This window comes from Falco biarmicus, chromosome 3 (assembly GCF_023638135.1).
Source record: "Falco biarmicus isolate bFalBia1 chromosome 3, bFalBia1.pri, whole genome shotgun sequence".
In the NCBI taxonomy this organism is placed as follows: Eukaryota; Metazoa; Chordata; class Aves; order Falconiformes; family Falconidae; genus Falco; species Falco biarmicus.
Genome location: NC_079290.1, coordinates 116,332,953 through 116,353,495, shown reverse-complemented (window position 1 = coordinate 116,353,495; position 20,543 = coordinate 116,332,953). Strand labels below are relative to the sequence as shown.

The following is a 20,543-nucleotide window of genomic DNA, read 5'->3' as shown; positions in this document are numbered from 1 at the left end:
TATATTACTTGGAGTGGTTAGAGTGCTAATCACTGGATTTGCATATTAATCCAATATAGACTAGGGACTTGTTTTTCCCCAGTTCTTTTCTGCAGGTATTATCTAGACTGTTGGTTTTCTACCTGTCAAAACTGTTTACTTCACAAGGAAGAAAAAAGTTAGCAGAGACAGCACAATGAGAATCCTTGTGGAATTGTGTTGACAACAGAGACTGCAATAACTACTGCACCACCACCGCCACACACCACACCGCTCCGCCAAGCAGAAACGCGAGTGACAGCTGAGTTAGTTACCTGTATCAGGTTGCTTCCAATCTTGAGAGACAGAACATAAATCCCTGGTATTTTGTTCTCCACTATTTTTTTAATGTACCCCATGCTTTGTGGATTGCAGCAACTGTCTCCTGTGAGAGGGAACAACACAACACACCGTCAGGCCACCGCTCAGGGCCCTAACCTCGCCTCCGCAAACGTACCAGCCCCCGGCCCGCTACAACGGGGCCAGAAGCCGCCACCGCACACACGGGCCAGGGAGAGGAGGGTCGGCACCTCCCGGTCTTCGTAGAAAACAGCAGCCCAGAGGAGGGGGACACCGGAGCGGGGCCGGGGGCGCCCTGCGAGCTCCCCTCGGGCCTACTCGGGTCCCGGCACGGCCCCATCCACCGGCCGGGCCAGCTAAGCGCCGCTGCCCCGCCCCCAGAGCCGTTACCGGAGGATCGGCTCCGGCCCCGCCCCCGCTGCCGGTCCCGGCTCACCCATGCCGTGCCAGATAACCAGGGGAACGGCGGCGGCCGCGCAGCCCAGGCACAGACCCAGCAACACCGCCACCACTGCCCTGACCGCCGCCATCTTGACTGGCCACATGACTCGCGCGCGGGTCACGCGGCGGGGGCGGGACTCATGGTGGCGGGAGGGGTCTAGTGCCGGGGGCGGGGCGGGGCCTGGCGGGGCGGGGCTCCGGGCGTTCCCGTGCGAGGCGCTGGTTCGAGCCCCGGCCTTGTTCCATCCCACCCGGTTCCCTGAAATCCCAAATCCTGCGAAAGCATCCCGCTCCACGCCCCGGGACACGGAGCCAGAAGACCCCCGTCCCCGTGAGCTACCCCTGGGGGAACGGGGCGGGCAGGGAAGGAACCTCCCTCTACACCAGCCAAGGGAGGGCAGTGGGTACCCCAGGCCATCGGCAGGAGCACCCTGGGGTGGGAGAGACCCCGCTGCCCTGCCAGGCTGTTTGGTGGAGGGTTATAAAGCACGGGTGTAAATAAGACCGTCCCCGGGGAGGTTTGAGGCTGCTGTAAATCACTGTGCTCATAAAGTGTTTGTACAGGCATCTGTGACCGGCGGCCTGCTCCGCTCTCGCTGCACCAGTAATGGCTGCTCCTGCATTTGTTGATGTTTGAGATTCACTTCCCAACAGGGCTGGAGATTATCTCGAGGAGAAGCAGGCAACAGCGTTGCAGGCAGGGAAGGATGCAGCACCACGTGGACGACACGCAGGCAGGGGCCGGGCCGGAGGCAGAGCAGGATGAAGCCCCTCTGCTTGCTCAGCAGCCCTCCTGCACTGGTAAATCCACTCCGTGGGGAGCAGCGGGCTGAGGTGTGGCCTCAGCAGGGCCCCAGCCAGTAGCCTCAGGCTTTGACATGTCCCCTCCATCCCCGGGCAAGTCTCCTTGCCTTCCTGTCCCTCTGTTCTCCTTCTGGAGGTACAAACTGCCACCCCTGCAGAGGAGGAGGGCAGGGGATCAGTGGTAGATGTCTGGAGGGTACCTGGAAAGAGCTGTCTGTTGCTGCAAGAAGGGGATTGCCTGGCGACACAGATCTGTAGGAGGGAGTGAGAGTTAACCTGTGGCCTCTCTGACTACCCCTGGTTTGTGGGTGCTGTCCGCCCACAGGGCTCTGCTCCACTCGCTGTGGCCTGGCCGTGGTCCTGCACATCTCTTTTTTCCTGGCATACACACTCCGGGTCAGCCTCAGCATCGCCATCATCGCCATGAGTAACAGCAGCCATCCCCACAGCTGGTCCAGCAGTGCTCCCCACAGCTCCGACCCAGGATTTGCTCAGGATGTAAGTGGAAAGCAGACTCAGATAACTGAAAGATCCTTCCTGGGCTCAGTCCACTCGTGTTTTTGCATGAGGACAGACTTGGAAGCAGCCGAGAAAAGCGCTGAGGACAAGGCGGGTGAAGGAGCAGAGCTCAGTTTATTGTGCTTAGGGCTGCATTTCCTGGTTGCTTCTCCCCTTCTGGAGGAGGCTGTGCCTGAAAACCAATCTCTGTCTGACAGACATGTTCTGTCTCCTCCAGGCCCCCACGTACAACTGGAGCGCTGAGACTCAAGGAATCATCCTCAGCTCCTTTTTCTACGGCTACAGCCTCACGCAGGCGCTGGGCGGGTACTGCTCGGGGCTGTTCGGGGGGAAACCCGTCCTGGGCAGCGGGCTCCTGCTCTCCTCTGTTCTCACCCTCCTTGTGCCTCGATCAGCAGAGCTCGGCGTGAGCTGCCTCATCGGGCTGCAGGTGCTGCTGGGCTTGGCTGAGGTCAGTCATGGCTCCAAGTGCTGCCAGGCTGCAAAATTTGCTCAGGTTAGCCCTGGCTGCGCTCCTCATGTCCCTTCCCACAACGCTCCCTGTTATCTTTGCAGGGAGTGATATTTCCAGCTCAGTACACACTCTGGGCAAAATGGGCCCCTCCGCTGGAACGTAGCAGGCTCATGAACATCGCTGATGCTGGTAAGACACAAAGACTTTTCCCTACCACTGATTCAGTAAGTGCAGGACCTCTCCTCACCCCTTTCTTTCCGAGCCAGTCCTTGTAGCAGCTTCAAGTTCAAGGTTCTAGGTCCTTGGCGAAGAAGTGTTAGCAGCATTAAGTCTTTCTACCTCTGCTCCTCCCATCCTATGTCCTCTCTGGCTTCTCAGCTTAGGTCAGCTTGAGGCAGGAGAGGGAACCCGGACCTGAAGGGAGCAAACCTGGATACAAGGGTGCTTGTTTGCACAGGCGCTTCATTTGTGCAACCACATTTTCCTATCACAAATTTGGCTGGAGGCTGTAGCTCTGTCCCACTCACTGCTGGTCACACAAAGTCCCGTTAAAATGACTTCTGTTCTCTAGGATGCACTTTTGGGACTTTCTTTGCTCTCCTTGTGGCTGGGATCATCTGCCAGAGTCTGGGGTGGCCTTTTGTCTTCTACATCTTTGGTGAGTAATGGTCCATCATGTCCCTCTACTCCAACCCCACTGCAGGCCGTTTGCTGGCAGAGCTCCCAAAGGTTCCCCATCAGAGCCCTGCAGGACCAGCTCCATCCTTACTAGTCCCACGCAGAGCTCTGGGCTCCCCTGTCACCCAACAGGCCAGGATGAAGCCATTTTGCTGGGGTACTATTAGGGAATGAGCCTTTGCTGAACCTTTTGTGCCATCAACCCAGACCCTTCCACTGTGAGCGATGGGTTCAGTGGAGTTTGTCCCTTTCCATCTTCCTGCACTCACTTTGCTAGCACCAGCCTCCATGCCGCTGGCTCTCAGCTCTGCCGCAGCTCATTGTCAAAGGAGCTGGCACTGAGAGCCCTGCTCCTCACAGGTGGTGTTGGCTGTGCCTGGTGCCTCTGCTGGTTCTTCCTCGTGCATGAGGACCCTGCACACCACCCGTGGATTAGTGCCAGGGAGCAGGAATACATCGTGTCATCGCTGGCTCACCAGGTAAACACAAACCTTTTAATCACGACTGGCCACACGGCAGGCACCATGCCAAAGGGACTGTTCTGAGGCAGTTCAGCTGGGTTCCTGTAGAGGAATGAAGCTGGGTTAATTAATATTGATAACATACAGCTGTGGGCTGGCTTCAAGGGCAGTGGGTTGCTGTGGCTGGTTCTGTTAAGTGGTTGGGCAGCCAATGAAGAGAGAGCAGCGAAGGAAGAGAGAGGAGGAAGAAGCAGAGAGAAAAGAGAGAACGTGTGCCCTGGGTGAGGAGAGCCTAAAAGAAGGCAGCAGAGGGACTGGCATGAAGAGTATGTTGGTATGAGATGGTAAAAGACCTTGTTGCAGCCGGCTAGTTTGGAGAGTGCTGTGACAGGTTCCTTATCCAGCGGCCAGGGCTAGTCCCAGTTTTCTCAGCAGCAGGTGGAGAGGCCAAGGAAAGCCTGGACAGCCTGCCCAGGGGATGTAAGACAGGAGATGGGGCACTGGCTGACGTTTTATTCCTTCCAGGGAAGCTCTCATGGCCGCTCCCTCCCACTTGTGGCCATGGCTAAATCACTGCCTCTTTGGGCAATCACCATTGCCTGCTTCTGCACAGACTGGCTGTTCTACATGCTGCTGACCTCCATGCCCATGTTCATGAACAACGTCCTCCACTTTGACCTCAGAGAGGTGAGTGCTGCCCTGCAGCTGAGGCTGGTCCCCACAACAGCGACAGGACTTGATCCCTCTGTAGGCTGGGAGCAGGAGGTTCCTCAGGGACATGTCTTCCTGAAGACTGGTGGCCCTGGGACCAAGGGAGCTGCAGTCTTGGAGCTCTTGGCTCCGTTGCTTCGTGCCATGGACACGACAATGCCTTGTTCTCCCTTACGCAGAATGGGTTCCTCTCCTCCCTGCCTTATATTGGGAACGGGCTGGGGCACATCCTGGCTGGGCTGCTGGCTGATTTCCTCCTGGCTAGGCGAGTACTTGGCACAGCAGCTGTCAGAAAGCTCTTCTCAGCCCTCGGTAAGGACAAGCTTTCATCTGCAGTCCAGCCTTTCCACCATGCTTGTATTGCCTGTTACAAAACACATCCCCTTTTCCTCCCAAGGGATGCTGCTCCCAGCCACCTTCCTGGTGGCTGTGCCTTACATTGGCTGCAGTTCCACAGTTGTTGTGGTCCTTCTAACACTGGCCTTGACAATAATGAGCATGACAGGGGCAGGCATCAATATTAACCACATTGATATAGCACCCAGGTAAGTGGCTCTGACCTCTGTGCCCTCCCTGGCTCTGTCCCCTTCCTCTTCCCAATCCCCCAAGGCTTCTGCAACTCCTACTCTCCCTTCACTTCTGTAGCTGGTGGCATTGTAAGCTAAGGAGTAAAATAAAAGATTAAAATCCCCCCCAGTCTTGCAAGGAAGATCCTAGTGTTACTCAGCATGACAGGCAGTATTCATGCAGATGAGGAAAGGGACTGGCAGCGCCTGCCCCTCTCCCTTCTTGTGACGGTTTCCTCTTTTCCTCACTCACGAAACCCTTGCTTTCTCTCCCCAGATATGCAGGGTTCCTGCTGGGAATCACAAATACCTTTGGCATAGTTGCAGGAATTATTGCTCCTACCACAGTTGGACTTCTCATCAGCCAGGTAATTTGGGGCCACAAATCACAAGCACACCCCTGGAAGAAAAGACAGGGCTGCTTTCAGAAATGGATTCCTTTCTCTGCACTGAATCAAAAATTACTCAAGCCATCCCCCTCTCCCAGTGAACACATGTGATATTGTGCCCAGCAAACCAGAGCCTGGACCATTTTGAGGACATGGGGATGACTCAGAAAGCAGGAAGAGCTCCACATGGGCCCCATCTGGATGTACTTAGAGATGAGGAGAGGGTTGAGGGAGTAGGGTGAGGAGGAAGCTTTGTGCCAGGCAGGAAAGCTTCCTGAATTCAGCACAGCACACAATGTTTCCAAAAATGCCAAGGAAGGAAATGCATCTCCAGTAAGAGGAGGTCTGGCATATGTCTTGAGTTGAGCAAAGCTCTTCTGTTGTTGGTGCTAGTATCAAGCAGAGGATGGAGATGAGTTTAATGCCATTGAACTGGGTGGCAGTAGTTGGGTGATCACTACATGGAGATAAAGGGAAGGGCCATACCACGGTGATCTGTTCTTGGCCCCCCAGGATCTCCAGACTGGCTGGCGGAACGCCTTCTTCCTATCTGCAGCTCTCAACCTGTTTGGCCTGATCTTCTACATAGCCTTTGGCAGTGGCACCATCCAAGACTGGGCTAGGGAGGACGCTGCTGGGCAGTGAACATCGGAAGGTACACAAAGGAATGGGCTGCAAGAGGGCTCAGCCCTGTGTCCCTGCCTGTTCCTGGGGCTCTGGCAGCATCCTCAGGCAATGGCATGAGCTCCACAGCCCTGCCTGCACTCTGGCTCTTGGAAGTGCCCAGCACCTTCACCCAGCTCTGTCCCCTTTTGATCCCAATCTACTCCCTTGGGGAGACACCAGCCCTTCGACCTGTGTTGCCCACATTTAACCCTGCCCTCAGCCTTTGCCCACGGGAAGGAATGCTGCAGAGTGGACAGATCCTAAATGGGATCCACAGAGAGCTGGTAAAGTGGGCTGTCAGCTGAGCTCTGTAAGGAGCCTGTGGCTATTTCCAGCAAAGCTGTTCTTAGATGAAGTAAATTGATAATGAATTGGTACAGTAACATTAGTTTTTAACTAGCAGCTTTTCACACCCTCTACAGAGAGGCTCCTAACACTTTTTTTCTATTCTTAATGAGACAAGCTGATTATTCATTTATCCTTCATCCCCTTTTAGAAGCAACCAAGGCAAAAAATAAGGGAAGGCTTTACAGAGTTCAACCTGGCAGCCCTGAGCACAGCCCCTGGGAGGCAGGGAAGGTGATAAGCACGGAAAGCCTTGAGCTGGTGTCATCCTTACTGAGCGAGAGCCCCATTGCAAGCATTCAGCTCAGAATGTTGTCACCGAAAGAGATGTTTAGGCCCCCAAAAAGGGTCTGAATTTGGCTTGCCTGTTTCCCAGAGAAGCTGTGTTACACTCCCAGCCAACTGCAGCGAGGGAGTGGACTGTGACTCCTCACCTGCTCCAGACTAAGTCAAAATGGTGCAGTAAGAGGATCCAGATCCCAGACAGAGATGTGAAACTCACAAATGGTTTCCTGACAGAGTGAAGTGAAATCTAAACACATTCCCAGGTCTGGCTCAAGGAACTTGGGGCTGCGAGGGCGGGAGAAGCTCTGGTAAGCTATGCTCAATGCTGCCTGGGAGTGGAGAAGCGCCAACACCTTCTGGTGCAGCATCTCCCAGCAAAGCTGCTGTGGCTCATCCCACTGGCCTCAGCAGCAGACTGGGCCTGCTGGTGGACCACCAGCCCCTCCGCCACTGCCGGCCTGGCCCCAGCGCTCCCTGCAGCGAGCCGCAGGGCGCAGGCAGCTGCTCACGGTGGTGCGGGCCGGGCCCCGGCCCCAGCCTGCCTGCGGGGCAGGGGGTGAGGGCGGGCAAGGCCTCCCCGTCCCCGCGGGCCGGTGGGACAAAATGGCGGCGTGGGCTCCCGCCCGCCCCACCGCGGTTACCCCGGCAACTGGCCGCGGCGCAGTGCCGCCCTCCGGCCGCCAGGGGGCGCCGTCTCGGGCGGCGCGCCGTCCCATAAGACCCCGCGGCACCGCCCAGTTGATCTCTTCCCCGCCCCCATCATGGCGGTGAGTAGCGGCACCCGCGGGCCGGGGCCGGGTTGGGGCAGTTTCTATCCGCCGCCATCCGCCCTCGGAGGGGCCCGGCCCCGGCGGGCGGGAGAAGGGGGGGCCGGGACGGGGGGCTGCGGGGCCCGTGTGGGCGGGGAGGAGCCGGTGGTCTGCCCTGGGGGAGCCGCGGCCGTGACAGGCCGCGGCCTGCTCGGTGGCTGGGCCACCGCGCTGGGATTCGCCGCGGCGGTGGGGCAGGGCTCGGGGCCGGGCTGCAGTAGCGGCCTGGCGTCCCCCGTTAGCCCCCCGTGTCGTTTCTCCTCAGCAAGACCAAGGTGAGAAGGAGAACCCCATGCGGGAGCTGCGCATCCGCAAGCTCTGCCTCAACATCTGCGTCGGGGAGAGCGGGGACAGGCTCACCCGGGCGGCCAAAGTGCTGGAGCAGCTGACGGGCCAGACCCCCGTCTTCTCTAAAGGTGAGGGCGGGAAGGGTTGACCTGTTGGCTGCCGGGGGTCTGCTTGTGCTGGGGCTGCCAAGGTGCCGTTTGTTTTCTGGCTTGAGCAGTGGTGGTTGTCTTTTCTCTGGTGGGCATGCAGGGGGTGAAGTGGCAGTGTGGCTCCGTGACGGAGCCCTTGGGGACGTCTCTGCTCTGAGCAGGGCCTTGTGCTGAGAATTGGGGGACCTTAAATCCTCAGGTGCTGGCGGCTGCTGCTGTCAGTTCCATTCTGCCTCCGGACTCAGGCTACTGCTCTGCCCTCATCCCCAAATAGGAGCGCATGGTTGTCTTGGTTCTTTTTTCTTTCCTGTAAAGTCATTTCTTTGGTTGTCTTAAGCTCTGAATGCCCTGGGTGGAAATTCTGTGAACAGTCTCTAAGTGGAATTATTGCTGTTTACAGCACGGTACACTGTAAGATCCTTTGGAATCAGGAGAAATGAGAAGATTGCTGTTCATTGCACGGTTCGTGGGGCCAAAGCAGAGGAGATTCTGGAGAAGGGGTTGAAGGTGAGAATTTGGCAGGTCTGGATCTTTGATCTGTGAAAGAACAACCGACTGAAAAGATGTGTGGTTTGAAATGTTGCACCTGAGCTAGTTACAGGTTGGTTATGGATAGTCTGACACGCAGTCTGCAGTGTTTGCACTGTTTCTCTGGTTGTTGCTTTATCCTTATGTAAGAGTTAGCTGCTGCATTCACTGCTTTCTTTTGGAGTTCTGCCTTTGCTGCTGTGATTTATGAGTAGGCTGTGGGAGCAAAATCTTAGGGCTAAAGACGGCATGTAGGCGAGTTGTGGGTCTGGTAGCCGTTAGTAGAACATGCAAGACTTTTTACTCTTTTTGCAGTCAGTAATGAAATAGTGATGGACAACAACTGTTTCAGGTGCGAGAATACGAGTTGAGAAAAAATAACTTCTCAGACACCGGGAACTTTGGCTTTGGAATCCAGGAGCACATCGATTTGGGAATTAAATATGATCCCAGTATTGGTATCTACGGCTTGGACTTTTATGTGGTGCGTATTCCCTGCTTCCTTGCAGCTGCTGGACTTGTGTCAAAGCTCTAGAAGGAACCTAGAACAGTAACTGGCTTGTGAACTTCCTGCCAAGTGCTGGAAGATAGAGGAAAAAAAAGTCAACAAAACCCAAGTCTAAACTGAGATTCCCAGGGCTGCTGTAAAATCCCTAATTTCTGACACGTCTCACAAAGCTTCTTCAGAAACACATACTGTTGTTCTTACTGGTACTCCTGGGATAACACCGAGGCAGCTGTGCTAGGTTTGGGGAAGGAAAGAGCAGCTGTGGAGAGCGCAGCAGGGGCTTCAGGAATGCAGAATGAAAGATGGGCTGCGTTGCTGGAAGATTCTCCCTCCATTTAGAGGGCTGGGGCTGGGTCACGTAGCAGTGGTGGCTGGCATGTTCAACTCATTCCATTCTGCTGCGCATCACTCAATCTGAAATAGAGGGAAGTGGTTCCATATGTGTTAGCAGTGCTGCTCAATGTACCTTTTCTTGAGAACTGAGGCCTCTGGGTATGGAATAGTGAATCTTCCACACTCGCTTTGTTTTCTCGGAGTCTGTGAACGTGCTGAGTTGTCCCACCTAGGCGCTGTCCCTGTCAATTTACGTGGCTGCTCAGGAGTTACTTTTCAGTTACATTGAGGCTGGGGGTGGGGGGTAACACTCTGTCGTGAACATGACTCGGACAAGATGATGTTACTGATGTGGAAATCCTAGCCCCTTCCCTCCTAGGATACTATTAAGTTTAAGAAAATAAATAAGTGCAAGAATGAAATAGTGCTGTTGGCCTCCTCTCTTGGCAGGTGCTCGGCAGGCCTGGTTTCAGCATTGCTGACAAGAAACGCAGAACTGGCAACATTGGAGCCAAGCACAGAATTGGAAAGGAAGAAGCCATGCGCTGGTTTCAGCAAAAGGTAAGATCCATCTTTATTTCTGTATCCCAAGAGTTTCCTAGCAAGTATCAACAAAATGCTTCACTGTGGAAAGACTGGAAAAAGTTGCTGGGCAGGAGGAGATTTGATCACTGCTTAAATAACTTATTTTTACTGCTCTGGGGCAGTAGAAGCTGTGTTTGAGCGTGAGTGCTGTTCACACTCCTGGTTTTTTGTGTGCTGAACTGAAAGAGCAGCTCTTACAGGATAGCTGGAAGTATCAGAGCTCTTGTGTAAATCTGTCTCCCACAGTTTTTGGAGGTGTTATGTGTATGTGGATCAGTAGTGACGAGGCAGAGTTAGGATTTGTTTATATGATGCAGCTCCTAGCTCAGCTGCCAGAGTTGGAGGGTGGAGTGATCCAAATAAAACACGTTCTTGGGTTTATCTGTCCGTAGTGCTGTCTGACATAGACTGGGTAATGAAGGGGAGATGCCAAAAGCTTGATTGAAAATGCTCAGAGATCAGGGCTACAGATATTTTTTCAGAGGTGGAAAGGGTGGACAGTCTGTCTGGAGGCTTTTTACTGGCTGCTCTGCCTAGATCTACACCAGTCATACCCTGCACAGGGAGGGCTCCAGCCTACTCCTGCCGAATGGCTTTTTTCCCCTGCTCCTGCCTGGTTCTGCTCACTGTGGCATTATTACCTTCAGGGGCCAAATCCTGGGACTGTGAAAGGGTCGAGTGTAGTTCTGGTCAGATCAGCCTTTAAAAGTTGGGGCTTCTTGTAGAGCTGGGCTGATGAGCAGTTTAATGTTTATCTGAACAAATTCCCCCTTGAAGGTTAACAGCACAGCAGCAAAGTAGAAAGGCAGTTCGCTGCAGAACTGGGGTTTCACATCCGTGTTGGCTGGCTGCCTTCGAATGAATGTGGTGACTGTTTCGTGCGCAGCAGTGCTGCACCTTTACCTGCTGGTAATTTCTCACATGGTTCTTTCTTTCTTTCTCACAGTATGATGGTATCATCCTTCCTGGTAAATGAGCAGTTCCTGATAAACCAGCAGTTCGTGTTACGAAAAAAAATAAAATTTTCTAACCCCTAACTTCTGTTGTGAATTTTGTGGGGGCTCCTCCCAACCTGGGAAGCTGCTAGGAGCAAGGGTCGCTCATACCCGAAAAGGCAGCAGAAGAACATGGACTGGTGCTGTGCACTTGAAGAGAACGTGTTGTTCTGGCGGAGCAAGTGTTAGATTTACGCAGTGCAGTCTCCACTTCCATACTGTTAATACGGAGAACCCTTACTATAGTCTGCAGGTGGGTGTAGAAAGAAGATGGAATAAAAAAAAAGTGCTTTTTGATCACTGGAGTTGTAGACCAGATTTTCTGGAGGGTTAAATTCCTGAGGGGAACAGAGTCGGCGTGCTGGTTCTGATCCTCCACAGACCAGCTTTTGCAGTGTTAAGGGCAGCCTGCTCTAATGATGAGGGATTCTGAATTAGCAGAAGAAACTCTCTTGCTCTAGGAACTATTGGGAATGCAAGTTCATTGGGAAGCCAAAGGAAGCAGCACATGTATCCTCTTAATAAAGCAGAGCCATAAAGCAAAAATGTGGCTGAGGTTTATTTGTCCAAGATAGTGTGGCAGGACCGGTTGGGAGGACTGAGGGCTGGGTAAGGCCTGTGGTGCTGGCACTGGTGAGGTTCCTGAGCTGGGATTCAAACTGGTGCTGCAGGAGGGGGCTGAGATCAGCCAGTAGGACCTCCTGATTCACGCTGCTTCTGTGGGTAGCGAGTGACCTTGAGTGCCTGTATCTGCTGCCAGTAGGGTTGTTTCTGCGGTGCTCTTAACATGCTATAGAAATCTTGAAGCAATTATTGGATGTGCTTAGAATGTAGGGGATGAATCTTGACTGCTTTGTTGAAATGTTTCAGGAGGGTGAACTTACACTGCTGTAATCACACAGTCAGACCGTTTTCCTCTGCAAAGGAATGGCCTTTATTGTTTAAAGAGAAAATTCCCTGCAGGACAATACAGCTCACACAAGTGGAGTTCAGTGACACCCTTGCCTCTGCTAGTGTTCAGTCCTTCTGCACCTTACAGTGAAAAGTTATAATTAAAAAAAAGCAAGGAACAAACTCACTTCAATACAAGTCTGCACACTCCACCATCAGTGATTGTACAGTGTTGTCTGAAATACTAGACCATTGTCAAGCCTGTCGGGAGTTGAAGTCCGGGGAGGTGGCCAGGACTGTTCAGGATGGAGCCCATTCCAAGATATACTGGGCAGTGTGTGCTGTGCATGCTAAAACACACAAAGCAGAATTTGAACAGAAAATGGTGTTCTGCCTCAGTATAGCTTTATGCTTGATGTGAACTCTTTAATTGAGACAGAATTCTCAGAGGAAGACCTGTGAACTAACTATGGCAAGCTGCTCAGTTTTGGTGAGTTGCGAAAGGAAGCAAACCAGCCTGCTTTGCTGAGGCTCTTGTCTTGGCATCTTCAGGGCACATTGGGGTTCCCTTGTGCAGCTCATTGGCTTCCTGGATGCCATTTCACTGTGCTGTGCAAAAGAGACCAGAACAAAACCGAACATTTGTCTGGATGCTCGGCAGCACGTAGCTGCCTCAGCCTGAGACAAAGGTGATAAGCCACTCTAGAATGATGCATGTGCTCCAGGAACAGGACCCGTTACCAGAAGATGCTGGCCTCAGCATGTGACTGATGTCTTGTTGTGACTGATGTCTTGTTATGACTGTGGGTTTGAGACCAGGAAATAATCGTTGCTCTCTCTCTTGCCTCCTGCTCGTCACAGGCTATCACTGCTCTGGGGCTGTATCCGAGACCTGCCGGGGCAGGGTTTGGGGTGCTGTGGTGCCGTCCCTCGCGATGTACTTGGCCCAAGAGACTGAGTCTGCTCTGCAGTCCCTGTGCCCTCTGAAAGGGGAGCCAGGTTTTAATAAAGACTGGTTACTGTCTCACTCGGTTGTAGTGACAGGGAGAGACCCCAGGCACTAAGCAAGTGTTTGCCCCTGGAAACTTGAGTTTCCCAATGATTTCTCCTTTCGCAGGTCAGACTGTGGTTACAGTAATGGGGAAGCACTAAGTTCAAAACCAAGCTGTCAGCTCAATAGTACAAAGTAACAGGACCTGGCTAGGAATAAATCTAACTGCTCCTGGTTTAGCTGTGGAGGGATTCTGTTCCAGCTGACACTTATTTTCAGGGCACCATTGGCCTCTCACATTTCCTAGAGTCTTATAGCATCCTCAGGCACTTGCCTGATACCTTCTGAACTACAGCGCAGCACTTGGAAGAGCAAGAGATCTTTGTGAGTTGCTCCAGTAGTTCTCTTCCTTGCTGTCAAGGTTCACTTTATTCCTAGTGTGAAGGTATCTAGCTTCAATGAGTAAATATTAAATGTTTTTCCCTTGAACAAATGCTACGTGAGCAACAGGGTCTGTTCCAGACCTGTCACTTTCTTGTAACTAATAGCAATACTACTGTTCAAAGTGTCTCATGATACTACTCCTACAGTACAATTTCTCCTGCATTATTCTAGTTTGTTTTTCTTCTTTTATTTTTTCCCATTTTTTTCCAGTCCACACTGCAATACAGTGCTGCAGGCTGAGGAAAAAAGCTTTTCTGTCCTGCTTGCTTCCGTGTCTGCCCTGCTTGAGCAGCACCTGCTTAAGCTGCGGGATGGAGATGCAGGCAGCTCAGAAGAAGCTTTCCTAGAGCCCAAAACTTGCCATGATGGAATAAGAGTGTCTGAGACTTTGCAGTGACTCCAAACACCAGCGTGCCTGCCCATCCAGCTGCGCCACACTCCTGAGCTCTGTCTCCTTCCCTAGCTGCTGGCATAAGCCATGTGGCACTCGGGGCTCTTTATGTGCTGGCTGCTGCTGAGGCCACAGAGCTGGCCCGGGACCTGGAGCTCAGGGGGCGTGGGAGGGTGATGGTGCAGCATGAGACACCCACGGTGGCCTCAGGGAGGTCCTCGTCCTCAACCCACTCATTGAGGTCAGGATTGTAGCACTGCACGCATTTCTGATACCTCTTCCCACTCTCGTTCCAGCCACCCACCAGGCATAAGCGCCCCTCCAACAAAGCCACCCCAGCTGTGCTGACCCCCGTGGGCAGGGGTGCCATGTAACTCCACTGCCCCGTGAGTGGGCTGTAGCACTCCACGGACATCACGTCCACCCGCTCGCCCTGGGGACCCAGCTGGCTCCCACCCAGCACGTACGCTCGGTTGGCCACGGTGGCTGCGCAGTGCCAGCCCCTGGGGGTGCTGAGCCTTGCCTGCTCTCTCCAGGTGTCACTGCTGGGCTCGTAGCAGCACACTGTGCGAGAATAGGCATGGCTGATGTAGCCACCGGTGACCAGGAGCTTGCCATCAATGACAGTGGTGGCGTGGCAGCAGCGGGGTGTCTCTAGGCTCGCCTTGCTCTGCCAGCTGTTGGTGGTGGGGACATAGCACTCGACAGATGCCAAAGCGCCCTCGGCGTTGCGCCCTCCGACAGCGTAGAGGAGCCCTTCGCAGGCGTTCAGGCTGAAGTGCGTCCTCCTGTGCTGCATGCTGGCCAGGTGCAGCCAGGTGTTGAAGCGGGGGTCGTACCTGGGGGACGAAGGGCAGATCTGTCTGTCCAGGACTAGTGTCAGAGCCGTGGGGAGAAGGGCCTGCCAGATATCTGCCTTTGGAGGAGACAACTCATGCTCTGGAAGAGCCTCTCTGTCTTCTCCAGCACTAAAGCATCTGGACAGGCACTGCAGATGGAGACAATGCCACTGCACAGGACTGGATCCTACTTGTGACTGCTGGGGTCGTTGCTTTAGAACAGCCCAACATTGCTCCTGCTACCACAAGCTGCAGCCTGGCTTGGAAATTCCGAGTGCTACCAATCTGAGGTGCCCCGCAGCACTGCCACTGTTCCCTCTGTTGGGTCTTGGCAGGTAGAAGAGGTCCTAGGGACAGGTCTTCCCAGCCCAGCCGGCCAGGCCAAAGACAGGCAGGTGGTAAGAAGCTGGTTCCTTGTTTGCCCACGAGATGGCAGAGGGAATGGGAGTGTTCCCAGAGCGATGCCACAGGGACCAAAGCCAAGCTGGGAAAGGCGGATGAGCTACTGGTCAGAAACAGAAAAGAGACCTGCCAGTGGGTCCCTGAGACCTCACTCGGTGCAGGAGAAAGAGCCCAGTGATGGCTCCTAACCGAGGAGTGGTGATTTGGGGCCACAAAAGGCTTCCCTCGAGCGGTGCCCGTGATGCTGTGTGTGTGCGTGGAGCCTCAGGTGGCTAAGCCAAGCTGTGGGCAGAGCCACTGCAAGTTCAGGTTTAGGTTGCAAACAAAATACTGCATGTCAGGTTGCCATGGTTACATCTCCTTTCTTTGAATAGTAATCCCTTGGCAAGCCAGTGACAGGTTTATGGGGATTTAGGAAACAAACCTTGTCATTTACATGATGAAAAGAGAAATGGAGGCAGAGAGAAGAAAGCCTGAAGGGCAACAGGATCCTACAGATAGTAAATGTACCTTAAAATGAACCCAGGCAAACCAGAGACCGGGTCGAGGCTGGCACTGGCTGGAGGAACAGCCAGGGGACTAAAAGGGGAGCCCCCCCGAGCAACAAAATGGCTTACTTCTAAATAATGAGGTCCCCCATTTCTCCAATAGCCTCGCAGCTACGAAGAAGCCCTGCCTTGCCCTCATCCTGCATCGGTGCTGCAAGTTGCCAGAGGACATGGGCAGCGCAGCCCAGGCACCAGAGTCCCCAGGGCAAGCCCAGGTTAAGGTCACACAGAACAAATGCCTAGAAGTGGTTTCCAGGTCTCGAGTCTCACAGTTCAGCACCTGATGCTGAGTCTCGCTGTGTTTGTCCCTCCCTGGCAGCATTGTCTGAGAGGCCAGACCTACCTTCTGGTCACTGAGAGCAAAGAGGAACCTTTCTGCTGTGCTCGTCCCTCACCCCATGAGAGATGCTGGGCACAGGCAGACATGGCAGAGATCTGAACCCCTTCCCTGGGTCTGCGTGGCAGGTGGAGCCCGTCTTACCTGTTCAGGCTGCTGACGGCATGCTTGGCCTGGTTCCTGGCATCGTTTTGGTCTTCACCACCCGCAATGTAGATGAATCCATCCATCACCACAACGCACTGGTTAAAACTTTTTGCTGGCATCTCTGTCAGCTTGTTCCAGTTTCCCTCTGCATCCCTGTAGCTGATGTCCCTGCTAAGAGCCTTCTCGGTCAAAGCTGGACGACCCCCAACTGTGACAAGCACTCTCTGGCCTCCCCGTATCCTGGTTCTCCGAGACTGAAGGCTGTTTTGCTGGTGAGGGAGCAGGTGGTAATTCATAGCATCCACAAGGAGCTTGTGGCATTGTGGATCTTGCATCATGCGTGGCACAGGTTGCACATGGTTGACCAAGTCCGGAGCTGAGATTGTGCCAAATCGAATGTTGCTCAGGAGGTCAGCAGCATAGCGGACCCGTTTCGGGTCAAACTCCAGCCACTTGACAGCGATCTGGAAAGCTGCAACCTCACTGGGTATCTGCAGGCCATCATCCATCAGCAACTCATTGATCTGATCGAAGGGGAGTTTCATGAACTGGTCAGTCTTGGAGAACTCCAGGAAGTTTTCCCGGATGAATTTCCGTGTGGCGTCTTTCACCTGGTTGAGGCTGTAGGTGGCTGAGATGTTGGCGATGTACACGCAGTTCTCCACAGCCATCTCCCGAATGAGGAAGTCACTGCACATGTTCAGCAGTGTTGGCACCTGCAGCTGGGTGGCCGCAGCGATGGTGCTGCCGATGGTGTACAGTGAGAGGCTCAGCTTCCCCGTGTAGGCATAGGTGATGATGGTGGTCAGGCCCAGTGGTGAGATGTCGTGGAGCTCCACCTGGCGCAGCTGAGGGTCCCTCTGCAGCAGGCGGTGGAAGTACTCGCTGCAGGAAGCCAGGACGAGCTTATGCACCTCAAAAGACTTTGTTTTCGTGGCAATGGTGAGATCGCAGAGGAACTGCTTCTGGCGCATCTGGTTCATCCCCTCCAAAAGGCTGGCTCCATGGTCTGGCGCTTCAACCTCCGTGGCCGTGCAGTGGAAGCCGTTAGAGCCGCTGTCATACAATCCATTCAAGTGATTGAGGTGTTCAACATCTAGCAAAGAATCTTCCACCATCACTGGGGTGATGGATGCATCCTCTTTATCCACCTTGGGCTTCTTGGGAGTTTTCTTTTTGGGTGCCATTTTGGCAGAATTGGAACAGGACCTGGAGAGAAAGAAGAGGTGGGGAGCCTTGAAGTAGGGGTACAGGTGTCCTTCTGTCTTTAAGACATGCGATTAAGCAAAGGGAAAACTCCCACTGACTCATATACCCTTTGGGTCAGGCCAAGGAAAGGATGGAAACTGCCTCCCAAGCCCTGTACCCCTCTGAGCCGTGCGAATGGCGTCAGGGGCTATGACTGCAAGAGGGGATCCTCAACTCTTAAGCAGTACCAGCACCTTTGCTGTATTAAAAAAGCACTGGGGATTTTGGGTGGTTGCACTGGGAAACAGGGAGCACCCACTGTTTCCTGAGGCGTGGGGCCATGCTCAGTCCTGCAGACAGCTTCGCTCTCTGGGGTGAGGCGGGCTCCAAGCAGAGCGAGGAAGCAATCGCAGGGTGTTTCACCAGATTCCAGGGCACCTTAGATGGGGTGAGTAAGTTCCAGCAGCTCTGACCAAAGTTCCCACATTGCAGTAAGGTGAAATTAACCCCAGCACTGCAGGACCACACATAAAAGGGTGTTTATTTCCCTCTCAGCCCCTTGGGCATGGCGCGGCAGCGCTGAGTAACCAGCGGGGCCAGCTGCCCTTTGGGGTGACCGGTTTAGAATGCAGTTGAAAGGAGGGGGGAAAAAATGAACAATAAAAATCCAGCTTTTGAATATTCCCAAATTCCAGTTTGAAGCTCTAGTCTGAAACTTGGTGGTGACCTCAACTCCTCTGAGGGAGCTCGGAGCAGCCAATAGATGAGGGAACAAATCTGCCGGCCAGAAATAGCTGTAACTGTGCTGTCTCACATGTCTGGGTACTGTTTATTATGCTTGGCCATAAAGATCAGGTTTCTTGGAACTGAGTAATCAGCTTGTATTTAGCACCGGGCAAAGAAGAAGGGGGGCATTATGAGACTTCAGTAAAAATATGGAGAAGGGAAAAGTTTTGTAAAAGTCCCTGCCAGGAAAGAGGATTCAGGGCTGAGTCTGAGGGGGAGAGCAGCAATGCTGGCCTGGCCGAGCTCAGCTGGCCGGGGTGAGCAGAGACGACACAGAAGCCAAGGGGATCCAGGAGCAAAGTCCCAGGCACTTGAGCCATCCCTGGTATTGCGGTGTTTCACGGGACTACCCCAATTTACACCACTGAGAGCTCATCTACCACAGTGTCATATCCTGGAGCAGGCGTTAGTCCTTCTGAAACTGGGACGCAAATGCCACGCTCCACGTGTGTTTGAATATGAAACGGTTTCTGGCAACCAGCTCAGGATTGGGAAAAGGAACTGGGATTTACCTTTTCCAAGCAACCACACTCTGATATTTCCAAGGACACATTTTGTTCAGACTATCCATTCCCCAGGAAAATTTCCAGTTTCAGCTTTTCAGCTGGATGTGAAGTGAAAATACAGGTTAAATATTGGAATTTCCCAGGAAATGAAAATGTTTTCCCAGGCCTTCTCTCCACATCCCTCAGACCTGCATCTCTCTGAGACAGAGTATTGCAAGAACATCCTTGCTGGCAAACAAACCCAAAGAGAAACAGGATTTGTCCTGGAGGGAGGTGGCTGTCCTGCTGCCCCCAATGCTGAGACCAGTCCCAGCAGGATGGGTGCCAGGTCGAGGTCTGCAACCCAGTGGGCTGCACTGAGGATCTACCAGATCCCTTCTGCACCCCAGACTGCCCTGATTTTGGCTTTTTTTTTTTTTTTTTTTTTTTTTTTTTTTTTTTTTAACAGAAACAAGCACAATGTCTGCAGCAAGCCACTGTTTCTGTTCATAAAACTGCTCACCCTCCTTTCAGGCACTCCAGACCCCATTTTAGAGAGGTGACACCAGTGCTCAGCAGCTTCTGTAGACCTGGTATGGAGCCTAGCATCACATCTGAGCAAGCTGACCTCTGAAAGCCTTCTTAACTCCTTCTGGAAAGCCCAGCAATGCAGCTGGCTTTCTCCATCCCCTGTCCACCCGACTCAGGAGCCAAGGGGGAAAGTTGTTCTGGGATAAAACAGAGGTCTTCTAACCGCATTACGCTTCATACAAGTAAAAAGGAGCCATGAGAACTTTGGGGCTCATATTGACATCTGTGGGGTCCTGCCTGTCCCCTTTGGGCACCTTTGACAGACTCCGATTTGAAGCATGTGTTCATGTTATTCCAGTGTCTGGCTGCAGGAGGGCAAAATGACCTTTACTACCTGCACTTATTTAAAATGGGACATCATTACTATTTCTGATTGAAATACCACTGTAGTGACTTGAAAGGGATATTTTTCCTACGGATTAATCCTGGCTGCTGGACTAATCTAGGGAGCTGGAATGGTTTGAAGAGATTTCAAAGGGCCCAGACATAAAGAAGGGAAGGCAGGACTTTTTTCTAGCTGTTTAACTGCTTTTAAAAGACAGTAGTTGCCCTCACATCCTTCCAGTGCTGCTAATCTCAGCCTGCACCAGATTACTGACCTAACAGCAAAACAGGACCTACACGGGGTGATCTTGTGTCTTCGGAAGTTATGGCAGGCTTCTTTAATATCTAATCAGAGTTCCTCTCCTTTACTAGCCTGTGGCTCCAGCCCTGCGTTTAAGCAGGGTTTGAGTCACAGCGAAAACCGAGCTGGCCTGGAAAACCACCTGGATGCTGCAGCTCTGGGCACTATTTTGCTGCCAGTGTAATTTCTCCAGCCCCATTTTAGAAAAAACCAAAGCCTTTCCCCATGCCGTTATTTCCATTATTCAGCAGTTCCCGTGCCCCATGCCAGCTCTTTGCAAATCCTGCTAGGTGAGCCCTGGTTCTCCATGACTCATGTATAGGCTGTGTCAGCTCCTTACCTTGCTGTTAAGACCGGTTAGTCCAAGGGGAAGCTCTGACCAGCACGGGGCCCTGCACGTTGAGACACAGAGACCCTCAACTTTCCCCACGCAACATCCTCCTCCCTCCTCTCCCCTCCCAGCCAGCTGACTGCTCTTATCACTTCTACATTTACAGCGGGCTTTTGGGGTGATGTGAGGACAGACGCCCTCAGCTGAGCCCTGAGAGACATGGAAAGGGCGGGATTCAGGTAGCGCTGCTCTAGCCAAGGGCATCAGCGCAGCCAGCACCATGAGAAGGCAGTAAAGCAAAGGCCTGCACGATTGCTTGGCCGCTGCCAAGGGCAAGGCAGTGAGGAGGCAGCCAAAGACCCGGCTCCACTCCAGAGGGGTTCACCAGGGGATTTTGGGATGAGCTGGGGGGACATTGCCCCATGACACCTTCCCCACTCTCCTGAGAGCGCGGAGAGGACGGCAGCTCCTAGCCCCCAGCCTGAGGAGCCCCACCATGGCCTCGCTCCATTTGCATTCGGCCACAAACGATTCTAGAAACCTACTTTCCAGTCACTCCCAACAGCCGTGGTGGAGCCGTTAAACCATTGTGAGGCAACGGGAATAGGTATGAAGCGACGTTCCTCAGGAAAGACTGTCCTGACCACCGTGAGGCCCCAGGTGGCACCGCCGCCTCAGCCAGGGGCGGCCATAACGGCCGCGCGCCCCGCAGCAG

The 20,543-nt window shown here is 53.4% G+C and overlaps 3 protein-coding genes across 6 annotated transcripts; 2 read left to right on the top strand and 1 right to left on the bottom strand.

The window, feature by feature from the left end:
* The first annotated feature begins 756 nt into the window (after window positions 1-756).
* Window positions 757-7,201, top strand: LOC130146015 (sodium-dependent phosphate transport protein 3-like). 3 transcript variants are annotated; one of them, XM_056331612.1, is made up of 12 exons: window positions 757-1,090; window positions 1,414-1,560; window positions 1,889-2,061; window positions 2,300-2,533; window positions 2,638-2,725; window positions 3,108-3,194; window positions 3,575-3,693; window positions 4,201-4,362; window positions 4,566-4,698; window positions 4,784-4,931; window positions 5,230-5,320; window positions 5,855-7,201. In XM_056331612.1, exons 1-12 carry the CDS (start codon window positions 757-759, stop codon window positions 5,984-5,986), a joined length of 1,848 nt encoding a protein of 615 aa, XP_056187587.1. In that variant the 3' UTR covers window positions 5,987-7,201. The 3 variants fall into 3 exon arrangements, with proteins under 3 accessions (XP_056187587.1, XP_056187588.1, XP_056187589.1); XM_056331613.1 differs by lacking the exon at window positions 2,300-2,533; XM_056331614.1 differs by lacking the exons at window positions 4,566-4,698; window positions 4,784-4,931.
* A 127-nt stretch (window positions 7,202-7,328) lies between these two features.
* RPL11 (ribosomal protein L11) lies at window positions 7,329-10,874 on the top strand. Its single transcript, XM_056331657.1, has 6 exons — window positions 7,329-7,404; window positions 7,712-7,862; window positions 8,284-8,390; window positions 8,764-8,895; window positions 9,703-9,813; window positions 10,784-10,874. Exons 1-6 carry the CDS (start codon window positions 7,399-7,401, stop codon window positions 10,811-10,813), a joined length of 537 nt encoding a protein of 178 aa, XP_056187632.1. The 5' UTR covers window positions 7,329-7,398; the 3' UTR covers window positions 10,814-10,874.
* An 868-nt stretch (window positions 10,875-11,742) lies between these two features.
* LOC130146012 (kelch-like protein 31) lies at window positions 11,743-20,542 on the bottom strand. Of its 2 annotated transcripts, XM_056331604.1 has the most exons (4): window positions 20,374-20,542; window positions 19,838-19,889; window positions 15,820-17,031; window positions 11,743-14,388 (listed from the first exon to the last, which is right to left on the bottom strand). In XM_056331604.1, the coding sequence occupies exons 3-4, from the start codon at window positions 17,007-17,009 to the stop codon at window positions 13,656-13,658; spliced, it is 1,923 nt and encodes a 640-aa protein (XP_056187579.1). In that variant the 5' UTR covers window positions 17,010-17,031; window positions 19,838-19,889; window positions 20,374-20,542; the 3' UTR covers window positions 11,743-13,655. The 2 variants fall into 2 exon arrangements, with proteins under 2 accessions (XP_056187579.1, XP_056187580.1); XM_056331605.1 differs by lacking the exon at window positions 19,838-19,889.
* Between the last annotated feature and the right edge of the window lies 1 nt (window position 20,543).